Consider the following 17,108-nt stretch of genomic DNA (forward strand, 5'->3'; position numbering starts at 1 on the left):
AAATTTAATACAGACTGAGGGGAGTGACAGAAATTTTTTATTGGAAGATAACAGAACAGAAATCAAAAGAAACTCCACTGATTTCCAATGGAATGGCATTGGTTACAGAGAGATCTATCCATCCTGATGCCATTGTATCTCAGATTTTGAGCTCTGAGCTCAAATCTTGCCTCAGTCATGAATTCACAAGGGCACTTAGACAAGCCACTGGCCGCATTTGCACACAACGTGGAACCAGAGTTAAATGATCCAAAGGTTTTCCTACCAGTTCCGCAACACAAGCGACCTGAGGTTTACTCCCTGGAACTCCAATCTGAACCCTCTGCTTGTAGTTGCCCCAACCCAAGGTTCCATGCAGCCTGCATTGAATCTGAATTTGGAACTGTAGGCTGCCTCCCTTCCAACCAATCTGGAACTCCAATCTGGAACTCCAATCTGAACCCTCTGCTTGTAGTTGCCCCAACCCAAGGTTCCATGCAGCCTGCATTGAATCTGAATTTGGAACTGTAGGCTGCCTCCCCTTCAACCAATCTGGAACTCCAATCTGGAACTCCAATCTGAACCCTCTGCTTGTAGTTGCCCCAACCCAAGGTTCCATGCAGCCTGCATTGCATCTGAATTTGGAACTGTAGGCTGCCTCCCCTTCAACTGGAGTTGAGGGAGGAAGCTCCCTCCCTCCAGCCATGATTGACTATGTGGGCTGTCCTTCATGCATGGGGGAAGTCTGCACAGCCAGTTCCCCCTCCTTTCTGCAGTTTCACTGACTGCAGAGAGAGTGCTCTCTGTTACGTCCAAATTCGGACGGGAGATTTGGTGGGGGGAGCAAAACTGTGGGTCCACTGGTTCCACATTACGTGTGAATGCAGCCACTGTCCCAGGACCCATCTGTGATATGGGGGCAATAATAATGAACTATCCCAGACAGGCTTGTTATAAGGATTAATAGTACCTAGACTTCATAGAGCACTTTAGATTGTTCAGAAGTAGGACAGGACCAAAATGCCTCCATTTTTTTGCTACCCCATTCACAATAAATGAAAATGAGAGGCAGGCATTTTGGTGAGGTGCAAAACATCTTCTGACAGCAAAGGAAGCATTTCTCCCAAGAGTTGCTGGCTCCCATTTCCCACCGAAAGTGAGGCTCTGCCATCAAGCAGTGCCATTCTGAATGGGCCTGTGGGGAAAAAGAGTGGCCAGAGATGAGGGCCCCAATTTCCCCTCCCCAGAATCCCCTTTGGAGCTCTGCTATTTGATGATGCAGCATTGCTATAATTCCACATTCTCTGGTGGTGAAAATGGGAAGCAATTATGGTTGTTTTTCAGCAATGGAAACATTCTGACAATTTTTCAGCCCACTAGGAGCCACTGTTCCCCCCACCCCAGAAGCCCTCTCAGAATGACACTATTGGCAAATTCAGATTATGCTGGCAGCAGTGCACATAAAGGAGGAGGGAGTGCCCTGAGAGTGAGCCCTTTAAGACATCTTCCACAGATGTCCAAACGCCCTTTTGCTGCATCCCTTTTGTATGTGGAGCAGGCCTGCTCAATTTGGGCCCCCCAGCTGTTTTTGGACTACAACTCCCATAATCTCCAGTCACAGTTTCTAACAGCCAGGGATTATGGGAATTGAAGGCCAACATCTTCAGGAGCACCAAAATTGAGCAGCCCTGGTGTAGAGACTGTTCATTTGAATGGCCTCTAAACATTTGTTTCAAGTGTTTAAACTTTATATTCATATATGTCCTAAGTTAAAAAAATTAAAAAAAAAATTGGTCCCTGCCTCCAGAGATCTTACAATCTAAATTTTAACAGTGGGAAAGGCATCAAAGATTGAGGAGGAGGTGAGAGAAGAGATGGGAGTAACAAGGGAGAAATGTGAGCAAATGCAGAAACATGTTGCAGTCTTAAGTTCAGATATAAAAGGGGAAAGATAGTCTGGGGCATGTTTTGTGAGCACATTCGTGTTTTATGGACAACTGTCAATAAGGAGTAGAAATACAACCTACCAAACTACCCCCAGCTCAGCAGTGATCTTAAATTACATTGACATTGGTTATGAATTAAATCATCACACTAAGGGTCAAACTAGAAAGGTTGTTAAAAGCATTTTTGAATCTCATGAATGGGATTTTCCTCATCTTTTTTCTTTTCTTTTAAGTGAACAGCATTCACAGGCCCCTTGATCTAGACTGGAAATATGACACGGGAGGAAGGGTTTAACCTTTCCCCCGTGACAATTTCCCACTGAAAACTGCTTTCCCTCACCCTGCCCCCAGTTACTCTTTGTTCCTGAAGCTGCTGTTTCAAGGAAATAGCTTTGAGGCAAATTGTGGCTTGTGAGCGAATTTTCAGCAAGAAAATGGCATAGGGAGAAAGAGTTAATCCCTCTCCCCCTGTACTGTGGTTGTGATCCAGACTGAGGACCCCTGATGTTAGCTAAGAAAAATAGGAGGAGAATCCCAAGCACAGGATTAAAATATGCTTTAAACAACATACCAAGGTCATAAAAACAACCAAAAATGCTGGCAGGGCAGAGGGCTGGCAGGGAGGGAGGCTCCTGCCTGCCTCCAGACGCATGATCTTTTCACCCTTCCAGGCTCTGCTGTTTGCCCAACACATGATTGGTGGCACGGCGAGTGGCAAAGGAGGGAGCTGAAGGAAGAAGTCCTCCGGCATCCCTCAATGCACCACACCAGGAGCACAGTCCATTGAGGGATCCTCCCTCAGCTGGGCGCTCTTGCCCCCCAGCTCTGTGTGTGCACAGACTGCCTGCAGCCCATCCACGCACATTTTCCCAGTGCCGGGGATAAGGACGCACTTGCGCCCTTAACACTGGCTAAAGGCCGGGTTGAAAAGTTGGGTTAGTCCTGGGAATGGCCTCAGACCCAGCATTCCACACAAGCACAGCCTAACCCAGGCTGGGCTACCCTATTCTGGGTTAGGTTGCTCATGAGAATAGCGGAGCGCATGCCCAGAACGTCCGAGAAAGATACGGCCGCAGGGACACGGGCGGCCATGTTGGGTCCCGGTAAGCGGCGAGGGGAAGCAGCAGCAGGAGGTGGCGGCGACTGCAGCCGATGCCGGCCATGGCGGGCCGCCAGGGACCGATGGCGGCGGCAGCCGCCTCGACGGGACAACGGGGCGGCAAGTGGGGCCCATGGCGGCAGCCGTGGAGGGGCGACAGTTGGTGGTTGCGGGGCCGGCCCAGCAGCGGACGGGCAACCCGCAGTGGGCCCCGATACCAGGGGCTGAAGGTGGAAATGGGGGGAGCGGTGGCTGGCGACTGGGGCCGATGCCAGCTGTGGCGGACCAGCAGGGACTGATGGCGGTGGCGGCCACCGCGATGGGACAACGGGGCGGCGAGTGGGGCCCATGGCGGCGGCGGTGGAGGGGTGACAGTTGGTGGTTGCGGGGCCGGCCCGGCAGTGGACGGGCAGCCCGCAGTGGGCCCCGATACTAGGGGCTGAAGGTGGAAATGGGGGGAGCGGTGGCTGTCCGGCAGCCGGCCGCAACAACGGACAAGCAGCGGCAGCGGCCACGGCAGGCCGCGTGGCATGGTGGGCCCGCCGCAGCCGTCATCAGACCCAGTCGCCGCCTCCTGCTGCTGCTTCCCCTCGCCGCTTCCAAAAATGTAAACTGTAAACTGTTTACCACCCAGGAGGAGGAGTGGAAGGCCGGTAAGATAAAAATTTAAAAATGCAGGGGGGGAGGGCAGGGGGAGGGGCAAGAGGGAGTGGGGCAGGGGGGAGGGGGGAGGGCAAGAGGGAGTGGGGGAGGGGAAGGGCAAGAGGGAGGGGGCAGGGGGGAGGGCAAGAGGGAGGGGGAAGTGGGGAGGGCAAGAGGGAGTGGGGCAGGGGGAGGGCAAGAGGGAGTGGGGCAGGGGAGGGGCAAGGGCAAGAGGGAGTGGGGTATGGGGGAGGGGCAAGGGCAAGGGAGTGGGCGAGGGGAAAGGGCAAGAGGGAGTGGGGCAGGGGCGAGGGGGAAGGGCAAGAGGGAGTGGGGCAGGGGGAAGGGCAAGAGGGAGTGGGGCAGGGGGAAGGGCAAGAGGGAGTGGGGCAGGGGCGAGGGGGAAGGGGGAAGCGCAAGAGGGAGTGGGGCAGGGGGAAGGGCAAGAGGGAGTGGGGCAGGGGAGAGGGGAAAGGGCAAGAGGGAGTGGGGCAGGGGGGAGAGGCAAGAGGGAGTGGGGCACTCTTGGCAGCGGCGGCAAAACTCTCCCCTACTAGCGCCCGTTATTTTAACGGGCTTGAAAACACTAGTTTATTTTATAAATATCTATAAAACAGGATTGCACTGCATATTGTTGTCCTGCTGCTGCTATGTCGATGCTGGTCCTAGACAGAATAAGGTATTTCTGTCCATGCCTGTTGGCACAGATGCACATTTGCACACAGTGTTCACCTCGTTTATGAGCTTCTTCAAGGGCTGAGCCCCTTGAGCTTCAATCCGTGCAGTATCCATGCAAGAGTTGTAAAACCGCACAGCTTTCTCCTTGGAAGAGTTGGCAATCCTAAATTGTGGCTCCTCTAAGGAAGAGAAGAGAAGGCACATGACATACACGATAGTTGGAGGTTACGAAACTCTCCACATAATAAAAGCTTTTTAAAAATTAACATAAAAACCATATAAAAACCATTAAAATACATAAATATTATTAAAAGCCAAGCTTTTTCTTCCCTGTTTGCAATCTCATTAAAAAAAAAATTCTGTTACATCTATTTAATTTCTTGACATTTCCTAGAAGTGTAATCTACGCAAAATGTCTTTGCCCAGTCAATGACGGGCCTCACCTGCTAGTAGCTTATAAATACCAGCTCACATACTTAGAAGGAAGGTTCACCACATCAAAACAGCAGAGAAAAGTTACCTAATAATGATACCACATCAGACAGTCATATCAGAATTGAATTTGCAATGGTTCTGTTGGAGGTTTTAGATCTTGCCACTGTGGGATGTGCAGATCTTCTTACAATGGGATGGTGCCAAGAGATTAGGATACTTGTGGAATATGTGCATGTTCTATTGATAAATTATAAACTGTGCCTTGACAAAGGCATAGCACATTGGAATGATTTTTCTGATGTATGTTAGTAATTATCTGCAGAACATTCCATCTCTTCTCCCTACCTAAGAGCCTCTTCATGATCAGTTGGTTTTCTTCCAAGAGTACATCAAAGACATTCAACAACACCATGTTCATTCCCTGGGTGTGGTTAGCTTTCCAGTTGCCACAAGTATAACTGAAGAAATCTTCACAAGGATCTATGGTGTCATTCTGGGCCAACATCAACCTCTCCAAGAGCACAAGACACTCTGCAGTATTGCAGGTTTCTGGGCAAACATAGAAACAATAATTGACAGAAAACAGAACAGTTGCAGTTAGAAAAGAAGAGACCATTTTGAAAAAAGACAAAATCCCAGAGATATGGAGCAACTTAGTTTTGCTGGAGTGCTGGTTGTTTTTGAATGATTACAATTGAGCATGGGCGAAAAAATGGGACTTTTGTGTAACTTTATGCAACCTTCGACATTAGAAACAATTAAGGGAAATTCCTTCAAGCAAATATGGGTGGATATTTGACTCAGCCTAGCCCCCAACATCTACAAAACAGATTAGCAATGCATCCACCACCCGCCCCAGGTTCTCACTTCCATTCCCTTGATGAATTTGTTGAACACTAGTGATGCCATTTGGTCAATGAAGCACCAGAGATATAACCACCAAAAAGTACAGGAAGAGTGTGGATGTAGAACACACGTTTAGAACTAGTGGCAAAAGAGAAAGATAGATCGAGGAGGAAACAATTATGCCAAATATCTGGGGAAATGTTTCATGAATATTATAATTTTAAGGATGAATCCATGTTATGTATATTGCGATGTACTGTATAATATTACAATCGTTATATTCAAATTTTCTGCCTTCACAGAACATTTTCCAAATTGCCTTGTAATTCATGAGGGGTACTGGCCAGATCTATTGTTCTCTGTTGTCATCGTATATGAACTGTGTTTATGTCCTAGAGAACACAAGCAATCATATAGTTTCACATTGCACTTGCAGGGAAAGAACACTAATGGAGGTGTCTTTCAGAAAAAAAATTCTGCTATTACAGATTGTCTCACTGAGAAACTCCTGATGAGCTCCCAAGGAACCACACAGTTGCCCAGAATGCAGTCTGAAAACCATTGCCAAAGAGCATAGTTTTCTTTCTACACACACATTTTGTTTAATTGAACCTGTCAAGATTTTTCTACAGAAGGAAATTGTTCAGCTTTACATGATCCTATGATTATATTCTTGCAGAAATATGAACCCCAACTCTGTGGTTACCACTGAGTGAGTGTACAAATATTCTCACACATAGCATCATGCTTTTCACTGCTGTGTATGGGAATCTGTGGATCAGGTGGAGGGAATTGATATTAAATATTACTTGGAGCATGACTGCAACGCTCATCCCAACACCTGTTCATCCCCACTCTCACGCCTGGCAATTCGGCCTGCCTGATGGCTCTGAGCATTGGGCAAAAGGCATGGAGCTTAGCAACCTTCCACCTGATGGCAGATTCTTATCCAAAGTCTCTGACAGACAAGGATAAGCAGAGAGCACATATACACTTCTGAGAGAATGACTCCCAGTCATTTCTTGTCTTTCAGAAATAGCAGATCATTCCCAGAGTCCCACAACAGATATCCCCCTCCCTCCCTGATAGACAGTTTGAAAACCCTAAAGCATTGCTTGTCTGCTTATCTGCTTATTTGCAGCTTTCTCAAGACTTTTCTGATGCCTTCTTTTGGATTTTATCTTTGTGTTTTAGTTGTACAACGTTGCATGAGCATCGCAAAAAAAAATAAAAAAAAAATAGCTGTACTCTCCCATTGTAGGAGGGTTGTGCAAGCTATTGACGTTTTCAAAATGATCCTGCCAAGCCGAAGCATTTTACTGCTGAACAGCATGTAATCTGGAAAGCGCCCTGAAGAATTCCCAACAACTGTGGAATGTACAAAGGGTCCACTTGATCCCAGGAACTGTCTATATTACTTTGTGCCCCTGTTTGAAAGCAGGGGAAGCAAGCAGCAGGGGACATGGAAAAGGAGTGTTCTAGTACCCAGGTCACATGTAACGATGGTAAAGACAACAAGTAGCACCAGGCCAAGGAGAGCGCTGAGCAGCACTGCACAAAGGAGCAGGACTTTTCCTCGCCGACATCTTCGTTTCACAACCCCTCCTGAGTCCTCACAGGTCTGGAATTGGAGAAAAGAGAGCACATGAAAACACTACAGGAGCATCAGTTTTCCTCTGCTGTAAGTTGGTTCCTTGTGGACGTCCTTTGCGCCCAAAGCCCCAGTTGGGGCCGAGACTTTGCAGAGAGAGGAGCTCTGTTTGCGAGCTCCTCTCTTATTTGAACAACCCTGATCTTGTGGTGAGGACTCGGGCAGGCGGCTGGGAGGGAGGGAGGGAGGGCGGGCGGGCAGCTGGGAGGGAAGGCGGGCGGGCGGGCGGCTGCAGCGGCTGTAGTTTGGGCCGATTCGGCCCGTCATCGGAGTGTGGGGGGTGGCTTTCTTGTGTTGGGCGGCAAGGTGGGTGGTTGGCGGTGGCGGCCGCGGCAGTAGTTTGGGCCGATTCGGCCCGTCATCGGAGTGTGGGGGGTAGCTTTCTTGTGTTGGGCGGCTGGGTGGGTGGTCGGCGGCGGCGGCAGTAGTTTGGGCCGATTCGGCCCGTCATCGGAGTGTGGGGGGTGGCTTTCTTGTGTTGGGCGGCTGGGTGGGTGGGTGGTCGGTGGTGGCAGCAGCGGCGGCAGTAGTTTGGGCCGATTCGGCCTGTCATCGGTGTGTGGGGGGTGGCTTTCTTGTGTTGGGCGGTTGGGTGGGTGGTCGGCGGCGGCGGCAGTAGTTTGGGCCGATTCGGCCCATCATCGGAGTGTGGGGGGTGGCTTTCTTCGCCCAAAATCCGGCCTTGTGTTGGGTGTTCTTAAAAACGTTCTTAAAAACTGGGTGCATCTTATGGTCAGGTCGTCTTATGGTCCGAAAAATACGGTACTTGTCCCCTTATCCCATGAGTGCTAAGTTTTCTCAGGAGTCTTTGATGAGGAGTTTTGTCCTCATCATGTGAAAGCCCTTAGCATTTGTAGAACAAAAGGGAGATAATTCCTGCCTTGCAGTACTATGGATGTATTGACTGTCCTTAAATGCTTAGGAAGAAATTGCCTGGCTCTCAAACAGGAGTATTCCTCTCTGCTATGGCATGTATTTTGTCAAAAGCTGTTAAACACTGATATAATTTTTGTGGGAAGTCAAAAGGCTTGGATAAGATAAGAGTGGGGGTGAAGATTATTTAAAAAATAATGCAACAGTCCAAACTGGATCTAGAATAAGCATGCTTAGCTGAAATCAGGTGGTCCAATGAACTCTTAAATGGATTTACACCACTGGAGATCTGGGTACATTCATGGGGATGTGTCTGCCTATGGTAATACCATCCCATTGCCTTTCACTGTCTCTCACATACTCCCCTATTCACATCTATTTACATATTACTCTCTCTCTCACACACACACACACACACACACACACACATCACACACACAGTTCATGCAGTCTGACAGTTTAGCAGCATTGTGTAATGCTGCCTCCTCCCTTCTCAGTTGAATCCCTTTCCACTACCGACACACAGACCCATCTCTCTCTCTCTCAAGACGTTGTGTGCTGACAGTTCTTTAAACCAGTGGAAGTTTAAAACATGGTTGGAATGTTCACAAACATTCCACAACACATTGGCAGCTGAACCAATAGCCATAGGAGACTCATTTCAAACAATTTCAGCAGAGGCGGTTACAGCCAATAACTACAGAGATGTCAAAGACTGCCACCTCCACTTACTATTGCAGTTTTCTCCATTCTTGTGTTAACTTCATCTGATGGGGTGAGGAATAAATTAGCAAAATTTGTATTTGTATTTTCAAATGTACACATTCGGTGCTTTACTTTCACACCCTGTCCATCTCTCTGTGAGCATCGAACGTGTCCTAAGAGTTCATCCAAAACTGACTTTAACCTTCGAAATAGGAATATAAATAACGGATAACAAAATGGCTATGACACACATTCTCACGACACGAGCTGCTTGGGTAGGAGAGAGTTAACTCAAGCAGCTCATGTTGTCTGGTCTGGGACACCGGGAGGCCTCCTGAACCAATTAACACAATCATGTTGTATAAGTAAGCCACACAGGAAAATGTTAGCAGGCTTGCACAATAGTTAATTGTCAGTATTTATATTTCATATTGAAAATAGACACCATTTGGGACTGAGCTTCATCCCACATCTCTATTTTGAAACTCAGAAATGTGCAAAAGACATTTAGGAAAATCAAGCAAATATATGTGGAAATGCTTTATAGCCTATCAGTGGCTGACTTCCAACATGAAGAACAGTATCTTTTCTATTCTTCCAGTGGGGGCCCCTTTGGCAAACAAAACAAAACCGCTTCAATGTGAGAGCCAATTCCCACTGTGTGGACCTCCACAATTTACTGGAAGGGCCCTTTAACAGAGATGGAGCCCTCTTTTAAGGGCTCTGCGGGGAAAGTACTCGGAACACCCCCCAAGATGGTGCAGGGGCTCAAGAAGGCTCTTTTCCCCTTAAAGGAGTCCCCCTACCCCAGATCTGGGCAAAGGGCAGCATTGTACAGTGAGAGTGATTGTTTCCACATGGTGCCAAAGGGACAATGCAGAGAAATCAGCTTGGGCCAAAGCTTCACGCTGGTCCAATAAACGACGAGAGGGGCTCACTTAGGGTTGATGCAGGGTCACTACTGGCCTCCAGGTCTTACAATGAAGAAATTGTATATGTTCCGTTGTTTTAGGAAACGTATAACTGCAAATTGTCAGTGAGGCCTGACTCAGAGGTTCCCAGATTTGAGCCCCCAAACGCTCTTGATCTTTGCTCACTGTGACTAGAGAACATAGGAAGCCGCCTTGTACTGAATCAGACCCTTGGTCCATCTAGCTTAGTATTGTCTACACAGACTGGCAGCGGCTTCTCCAAGGCTGCAGGCGGAAGTCCCTCTGAGCCCTACCTTGGAGATGCCAGGGAAGGAACTTGGAACCTTCTGCATGCAAAAATGCATGCAAGTGCCCTTCCCAGAGCAGCCCTATCCCCTAAGGGGAATATCTTACAGTACCTATACATGTAGTCTCCCATTCAAATGTAACCAGGGTGGACCCTGCTTAGCAAAGGGGGCAATTCATGCTTGCTACCACAAGACCAGCTCTCCTGGGAGTGGTAGTCCAACAACATCTGGGGACCCATGTTTGAGAACTTCTGCCCTAATGCATTGCTGTCATGCCCAGCATTGTCTTCAACAACTAGCAGATTTTCAGGAGCTGTTAACGGTGGCATTAAAACATGTTGCAATGTTATCATATCCTCCAACATTTCACAGCAGAATATAGAGTCACCCTGATGTTCCTGTAGCACCCCTATTTTTGCACCAGGGATCACAGCCAGAACTGCTGGAGGCTCTTTTCTCTTTTCTTTTCAGAACTGCTGGAGGCTCTTTCATGTTGTTTGTTGCATTCATTGACTCTGTAACAGTCTGTCCTGCCCTATATTCCGAAGATCATTTTAAAAAAATTTGGAATATGTAATAGAATCCACAGTAAAGTTGGCTGAACTCGGAGTACAGCAAAGATTTACTATCTGGATAAGCCATTACAACTGGGGGCTGGGTCAAAGTGGTAGAGAGGCATGCTGCATCCATGTGCATGAAATTATATCTGCCACTGATTCCTTCCTCTGCCCCCTGTTTAATGCCTAGAAAATGGGGCAGTGGTCTGAAATCTGCAAACTCTAGTGCATAAGTGTGCACATTAAGAAAAGGTTAGAGTGCACATCTCCCCAAAAGGCAAAACAATGACAATGAACCAGTTTGGATGATACCTTACCAGTCCATACTATTAGAAAGGGGACACACGGAGAGGGCATCCTTCATGCCCTCCATGGACATCCTGATGCCATTCCAGCAAATGCATTTATCAGGTGGAGTAGGCTGTTCATCCAAATGGCCCCAGAGTGCAGATGAATAGCCCACCCATAAGTGATAAAGAGATGGGCCGGGAGGGCATCAGGACATCCACTGAGGACTTCAGATAGGTGCACTTTCCACGTATCCACTTTCTAATAGTGTGTATTGTCTGAACTGTCCCACAATTCTACCTGGGACTAGTACCAGAAAACAAGGAAGTTCCCTGGTCATTATAATTTGAATGTACGTTTTATGCAAATAGTATCAGCAGAAAACTAACCCCCAAAGGAAACGGAATGCTCTGTAATGCTTGCATCGTGGGTGTATCAATTTATGGGAAATTCAAAGGGCACAGAGAAACAGAAAACCTTGAAATACACAATAATCACAATAATCATCTCTCTTTTGCAGCCAATTAAACCATAACTAATGTTTTATGTTCTAAAAATCCTAAAAGTCACAGACTCTAAGCTGGACATTCTGGCTATATGAGATCTGGCTGCAAGTGCTCAAGGGTGAGGAAATGGCATCCTGTAGCTCCTCAAAGGCACTCTCATCTTAATTATTAATTGATCTGTTCCAGAGCTGACCCTGGCATTGACAATCAAAAATCACGCAATATTAAGTCCTGGTTCTAGCCATCAGGAGGCTTCTTTTTCTTTTTTGAAAATCGGAATTTACCTTCTGAGACTCACAACATGAAAACCTTCATGTCAGAAGCCTCGCAAGGGCCCTTCTAAACCCTTCTAAACTGCCCTTCTTGGAGCACACAGATGAGAAAGCTGGGAACATATGCATTTAAAGAGAAGGAAATACAATTGGGTGAAATTATATGAGGAAAGAGGGAAAAGTGGGTGAAATTATATGAGGAAAGAGGGAAAAGTGGGATTTGCACTCACAACCTGCGAAGCAGTCCTCATGTTCTCACTGTGGCGGTCGTTGCAAAACATCTGCTACTGCCGAGTTCTTCCTTCCCTCCACCTTCTCTTCGAGGGCTAGCAAAGAATATCATTTCAGATTAGAGACAAAGCCTTCCCTGCCTATCCTGGCAGAAGGCACTAAGCAACAGGAGGTGGAGGAGGAGAGGCTGACCAAAACAACATCCATTAAGAAAGCAGAACTTGGTTGCTTCTTCACCTACCCACCCTCTCTTGTGACATCCTGTCTTCCTGGAATATACAGTTCATACCCACTTTCTGGCCCCTGCAATGACTTTTCACCCACACTTTTCAGTCTCTTGCTGCAGAATAACTCCATTGCCTGCCTGCTAATGATTTGGAGACTGCAGCCTCAGACTCTCTCTCTCTCTCATGCACAATGATCGCACACATTTTCCCCCACCCTCTCCAAAAACAAGGGCCACAAATGTTTGGCATTTATGCCCTGACAACCCATTGCTTACACTGCCGTCCTTCTGCACTGTCCCGCTCCTGCTTCCCACCCACCCCACCCCACCCCAACTTCACACGCCTGTTTCGGTCTGATATACTTGTTTCACGCTGCCTGTTTCAACCTGCTACAAGTGGGGCCCTCAAGCTTCTGCTAATATTCAAGGTAGAAAGAGCATGAGCTCTGGATTCCTCCAAAAGTAATGATGAGTCAAACATGCTGCTTCTGCTGACATTCCTGCAATATATCCAAATGATTTGAGCATCATTGTTTGGCTAACACAGGGGTTTTGTTCCAGGTTTTCTTTTGCATCTGGGAGCCAAACTACATATTACATTGGAATTGCACATAGTATGGATCCAATGACTCCTCTGTTACACAACACCCTTGGGTGAGGAGCTTTGCAGGAGAGAAAGTGGATGCTTAACTCTTCCCTTACCAGGTGCTTTTCCCCCAGAGGCACTCCTTAGCTGCTTTTGCTCATGCTCTTTGTGTTCTGTGAAGACCCACAATTCCAGAGTAGAAATTTTCCAATGACTATCTCGTTTGACCTCAAGCAGAGTCATATTATTGGCCCCAACAGCATATTCCACATTAAGCATCAGCTTTAAGTAGATGTGCCTTTTTAATTATTCTTTAAATAGCAGCTGGGGTATGATACAGATTGTGGCCATGGCACAATCCCACCATGGTCCTGATGTCCACCATGGTCCTCCCTCCCCACACACAGAGCTGCTATTTGCTGTAGAATAGAAAGCAAATGGACGCTCCCACCCACCCCCTCCAAAAAAAAAAAATTGCGGCCATGTGAGAGTTATTTTGATCTGGATTAGGACTGTGGTGGTGGTGAAGAGCTGAAGCCTTCCTCCATCCACACTGCAGTTTCAATCTCTCTCTCTCTCATACACACACACATACACAGAGCTGCTATTTAAAGAATAACAAACAAGCATATCTGCTCCAGTTCAAGCACATGTTCAAGGTAACGTTAAGGCTGGCCCCTACTGAGTTTTGGAAATATGCTTCCATTATACAATATAAAACAGTGTGGGGGGGGTGTGTATGTGTACATGTGCATGCACTATATCATGCTGCTGAAGGCTGACGACAAGATGGCAGTGTGCGAAGAGATCAATGAGTGCAACAGCCAGTTGTCAAGCTATTGAGCAAATCAGGTTCCTACCCAGAATCCCTCCATACATTTAGGCAGGAGGTACTCAGAGAAAAGTGGCCACAGGTTTATCTCAGCTTTTCTACTCTCTGTGGAAGCAAGTGAGATAAATCAGGCAAAAACTGAGCTGAAGACAGAGTCGTCCATATGCAAGCCACGCTCAGGACAGTCAGGAGGAATGCAGGAGCTCTTCTTCAGAGAGGCTCAACTTCAGCTCTCCCACTTCCAGCTGGAGATACTGCTGGGAGAATGCTTCTATTCTGAAAGGCAACCTCCCATAGGCCTCCATCCAGCTAAAGTCCACCATGACCAAGCCCTGCCAAAACCAATGGGAAACATTAGTGGCAGGAGTGTACCATTAATAAGACAAAGGGAGACAAATGTCTCCCGACCCACAGCCTCTGAGGGGCCCCCAAGGCAAGTCCTTGCCCTCTCTCCACTCCCGTAGCCAGGAGTGTGGGCAATGGCAGGCCCTGCTGCCACCTCAAACATTTCTCCCCCGCCGCAGCTGAGCTGCAGTCCCCCAAGCCAGTTATCTGTAACTTCCAATTTCTCTTTTGTCAGTTGGGAGGAGAGCAGAAAAGGGAAAAGCTGTCTTTCCCCAGCAGCAGCAGCAATAATCATCTCTGATTGGTCCTCCTCATCTTGAGTACCTCCCCCGCTGGGCAACTGAGTGTAGGGCAGAGCTCAGCTGGGAGCTAGCTGTTGAAGTGGAAAGGGAAGTCAAACAATCCTTATCTGTGTGTTTTTGTGTGTGGTTTTCCCATCTGCTTCCCATATTTATGGAGTGGGGGGGAGGGAGAGAGAGTCTATACCCATTTGAAAGCCTTCCCATATGTGCCGCCCCTCACCCCCAAGCCCTTGTTTGTGCCTGAGCTATTTTTAACTTTTAAAAAATGCTTTTAAATGATTGGGTTCTTCCCTCTAAGTCCAGATGAGCTTCCTCGCAGAACTTGCAATGAGTCGTTTTACTCTCTGTGGAAAGGAAAGAGGGGAGTGTGGCAGGGGGTTTCCTGGTTGTTTGTTGGATGGTGTTTGTTGAAAATATATGCAGTTGCTTTTCTCAAAATAAATGTTTCTTGCTCCCAGAATGGCTCACAATACTTGAGGGTTGGGGAAGAGTGGAGCTAGCCTAGCATCCTGGATTGTTTGCTAATTTTAAACTGTAGTTTGCCTGGATATCCCTTCACCTGCCTTTTCCAAATAAAAAATATTGGGTTGTTGTTGTTTTACATCCTGACATGCTACAGCCCTGACAAGAATTGTTAAGCTTGGAACAGAAGCTTCCTTTGGAACCCACAGAAGAGGAGGAGAGCTGGTCTTGTAGTCGCAAGCATGAATTATGTTATATGATTAGGTTCTGCTGTTGTTTACACCTTGTAACGGTGGTGATGCTACACCAGGGGTGGAGCCACCACGGGGCGAATGGGTTCAAAGAACCCGGGCCGCTGCCCCCAGGAGCCGTGCCTCACGGCCCCAGACATGCCCCGCAAGTCTGACATCAGACGTGGAAGGCATTATTTTGCTTCCAAACAGGGCTGCGCGGCCCCGTTTGGGACCGAAATCAGCCCACACTGCATTGGCAGCGCAGACGGAGTTACTCTCCTTGCCTTTTAAAGGCAGGTCTCGGCCTCCAGGTCTCCTGGTCTCGGTGCCAATGCAGTGGGGCTGATCTCCCTCCCAAACGGGGTTACACAGCCCTGTTTGGAGGGAGACCACGCCCCACACCTGACATCAGATGTGGGGGCGTGGCTAGCCAGCCGCCCACGCCCAACATCAGATATGGGGGGTGGGACCAGGAGGCCGCAGTGGCAGCCGAACACAGGCTGCTGCCAGCCTCCCTCCGCTCCTGTGCTACACTATATTACACGTGTCTTTAATGTTCTTCTGCAGCAGAGACATGGGCCCAGGAGAAGGAGAGGAAGGCGGCGAGGGGCCCATTTTAAAATCTCGTCTCCGGGCCCACTCCAACCTTGGTACGCCCCTATTAGTAGTGACTAACTCGTGTGCCATTGCTTTCATGTGGAGTTAATTATGACCCATGTTAGCCAAGCTAGGGTCTTTAAATGACTGCTTTTTTAGTCTGCCAGTGTTGGCTCCTGGATAACGCACATCAAAAGAAAAATAGTCTAAATGTAGCACTTTGACTTGCTGCCAGGCCCATTTAGTGTTATCCGTTGTGTGATCATTTCCTCTCTTGCAGGCTTGCCAAATGAGTCTAGCTGTAAAGGCACATCCCCACTGGTATCATTATGTCGCGTAACCCATTTCTCTTATTATGGTGTTTTCTTGTACAGACATTAGGAGGTGTTGGTCCACATTGGTATAACCTGTTGCTTTGACAGTCCTCTGTATATAGAATCTTGCTCACATGATACAGACAGAGATCATTCACACAATCAAAACTGTGTTCTACCCTGGCTTGGGAGCTGTGAATGCTCCCAGTTTTCAGTTGTGTGGAATCAAATTAGGAGGAAAACCTTGGTAGAAGTGATTCTGTAGAAGCAAGGGAGGAGGAAAAGCTACCCAGGTTTTCCTCTTACCTTGCTTTCACACAACCGAAAATTGGAAGCACACACAGCTCCCAAACCTGGTAGAACACAGTGAAGCTATTCAGACGAGCAGAAAACAGGGTTACCTCCTGAAAGCAGATAGAACTCTATTTTTACCTCATAGCAAACAGACGGGCACATGCTGCAAACCCGGCAGGGAGTGTGAGTGACAGACGATTAACTTTTTAAGGTTCTCTCCAGCCCCAGATAGCACTGTTGGTCCTCCAGCCCCGCCCATGGCAACAGCAGTCCGTGAGTGGACAGAGCAAGCACGTGACCCAAAGAGACCACTCAGAGGGCTCCAAGCTGCAGTCCCTCTTTGCTGCTCCCTGATGGGTAGCCTCAGTTAACCCTTTCCTGGCAACTGCAGCACTGTCAAAGGAAATGAACTCCACCCTGGTGCCCAAAAGGAGAGAGAAGACTTGAGCAGCTGCAGCTGCCAACCAGCCCCAAAGGAAGAGTCACACACACACCCCCAACGCACTCCTCAGATCCAGGAGGGACACAGCAGATGCCCCCTGGAGCAATTGCCAGATGCCAATGAGAGCACAACATGCCCCCATAAGTAGCCCAGGCACAAGGCACACTCCGTACACCGCAGCATGGTTTGGGAAGGCAGAAGGGGGAACCTTCCCCTCGCCCGCAAACCCTCCCCGCAGCTGTGGCTGTGGCCTCCTTGGCACACACCCCCACCCCACTGTATAGTGTGTGTAGAAGGTAAAAGGGAGAACCCCCCCAACTGCCGCCGTAGCCAAGTGGCGACTCTGCCTCCCCATCAATCCGTCACTACCACCCCTTGCTAGCCTCTCTGGGCATAGGAGGGTGGGCATGTGGGGGAGGGTGTCCCCATCACCCACCTGCCCTGATGCTGCCACTTGCCACTCTTGCAGTGCCAGCAGGGTGGGAGAGTGAGTGGCAAAGTTTCGCCCACACCTGCCCACCCTCATTGGCACTGCTACCCTCTGCATC

The 17,108-nt window shown here is 48.3% G+C and overlaps 1 protein-coding gene across 18 annotated transcripts in view; it reads right to left on the reverse strand.

Annotated features, from left to right (window-relative positions):
* KEL (Kell metallo-endopeptidase (Kell blood group)) overlaps positions 1-17,108 on the reverse strand; it is a 53,276-nt gene that overhangs the window by 32,664 nt on the left and 3,504 nt on the right. For 6 of the 18 annotated variants that reach the window (XM_053301235.1, XM_053301229.1, XM_053301228.1 and 3 more), the window contains exons 1-4: positions 8,388-8,671; positions 7,111-7,246; positions 5,125-5,328; positions 4,399-4,523 (exon numbers count right to left, since the gene is read on the reverse strand). In XM_053301235.1, the coding sequence (XP_053157210.1) occupies positions 4,399-4,523; positions 5,125-5,328; positions 7,111-7,246; positions 8,388-8,486 (564 nt within the window). In that variant the 5' untranslated portion in view covers positions 8,487-8,671. The other 12 variants (XM_053301236.1, XM_053301230.1, XM_053301238.1 and 9 more) reach the window with 12 other exon arrangements.

This window comes from Hemicordylus capensis, chromosome 2, assembly GCF_027244095.1.
Source record: "Hemicordylus capensis ecotype Gifberg chromosome 2, rHemCap1.1.pri, whole genome shotgun sequence".
Taxonomy (NCBI): Eukaryota; Metazoa; Chordata; class Lepidosauria; order Squamata; family Cordylidae; genus Hemicordylus; species Hemicordylus capensis.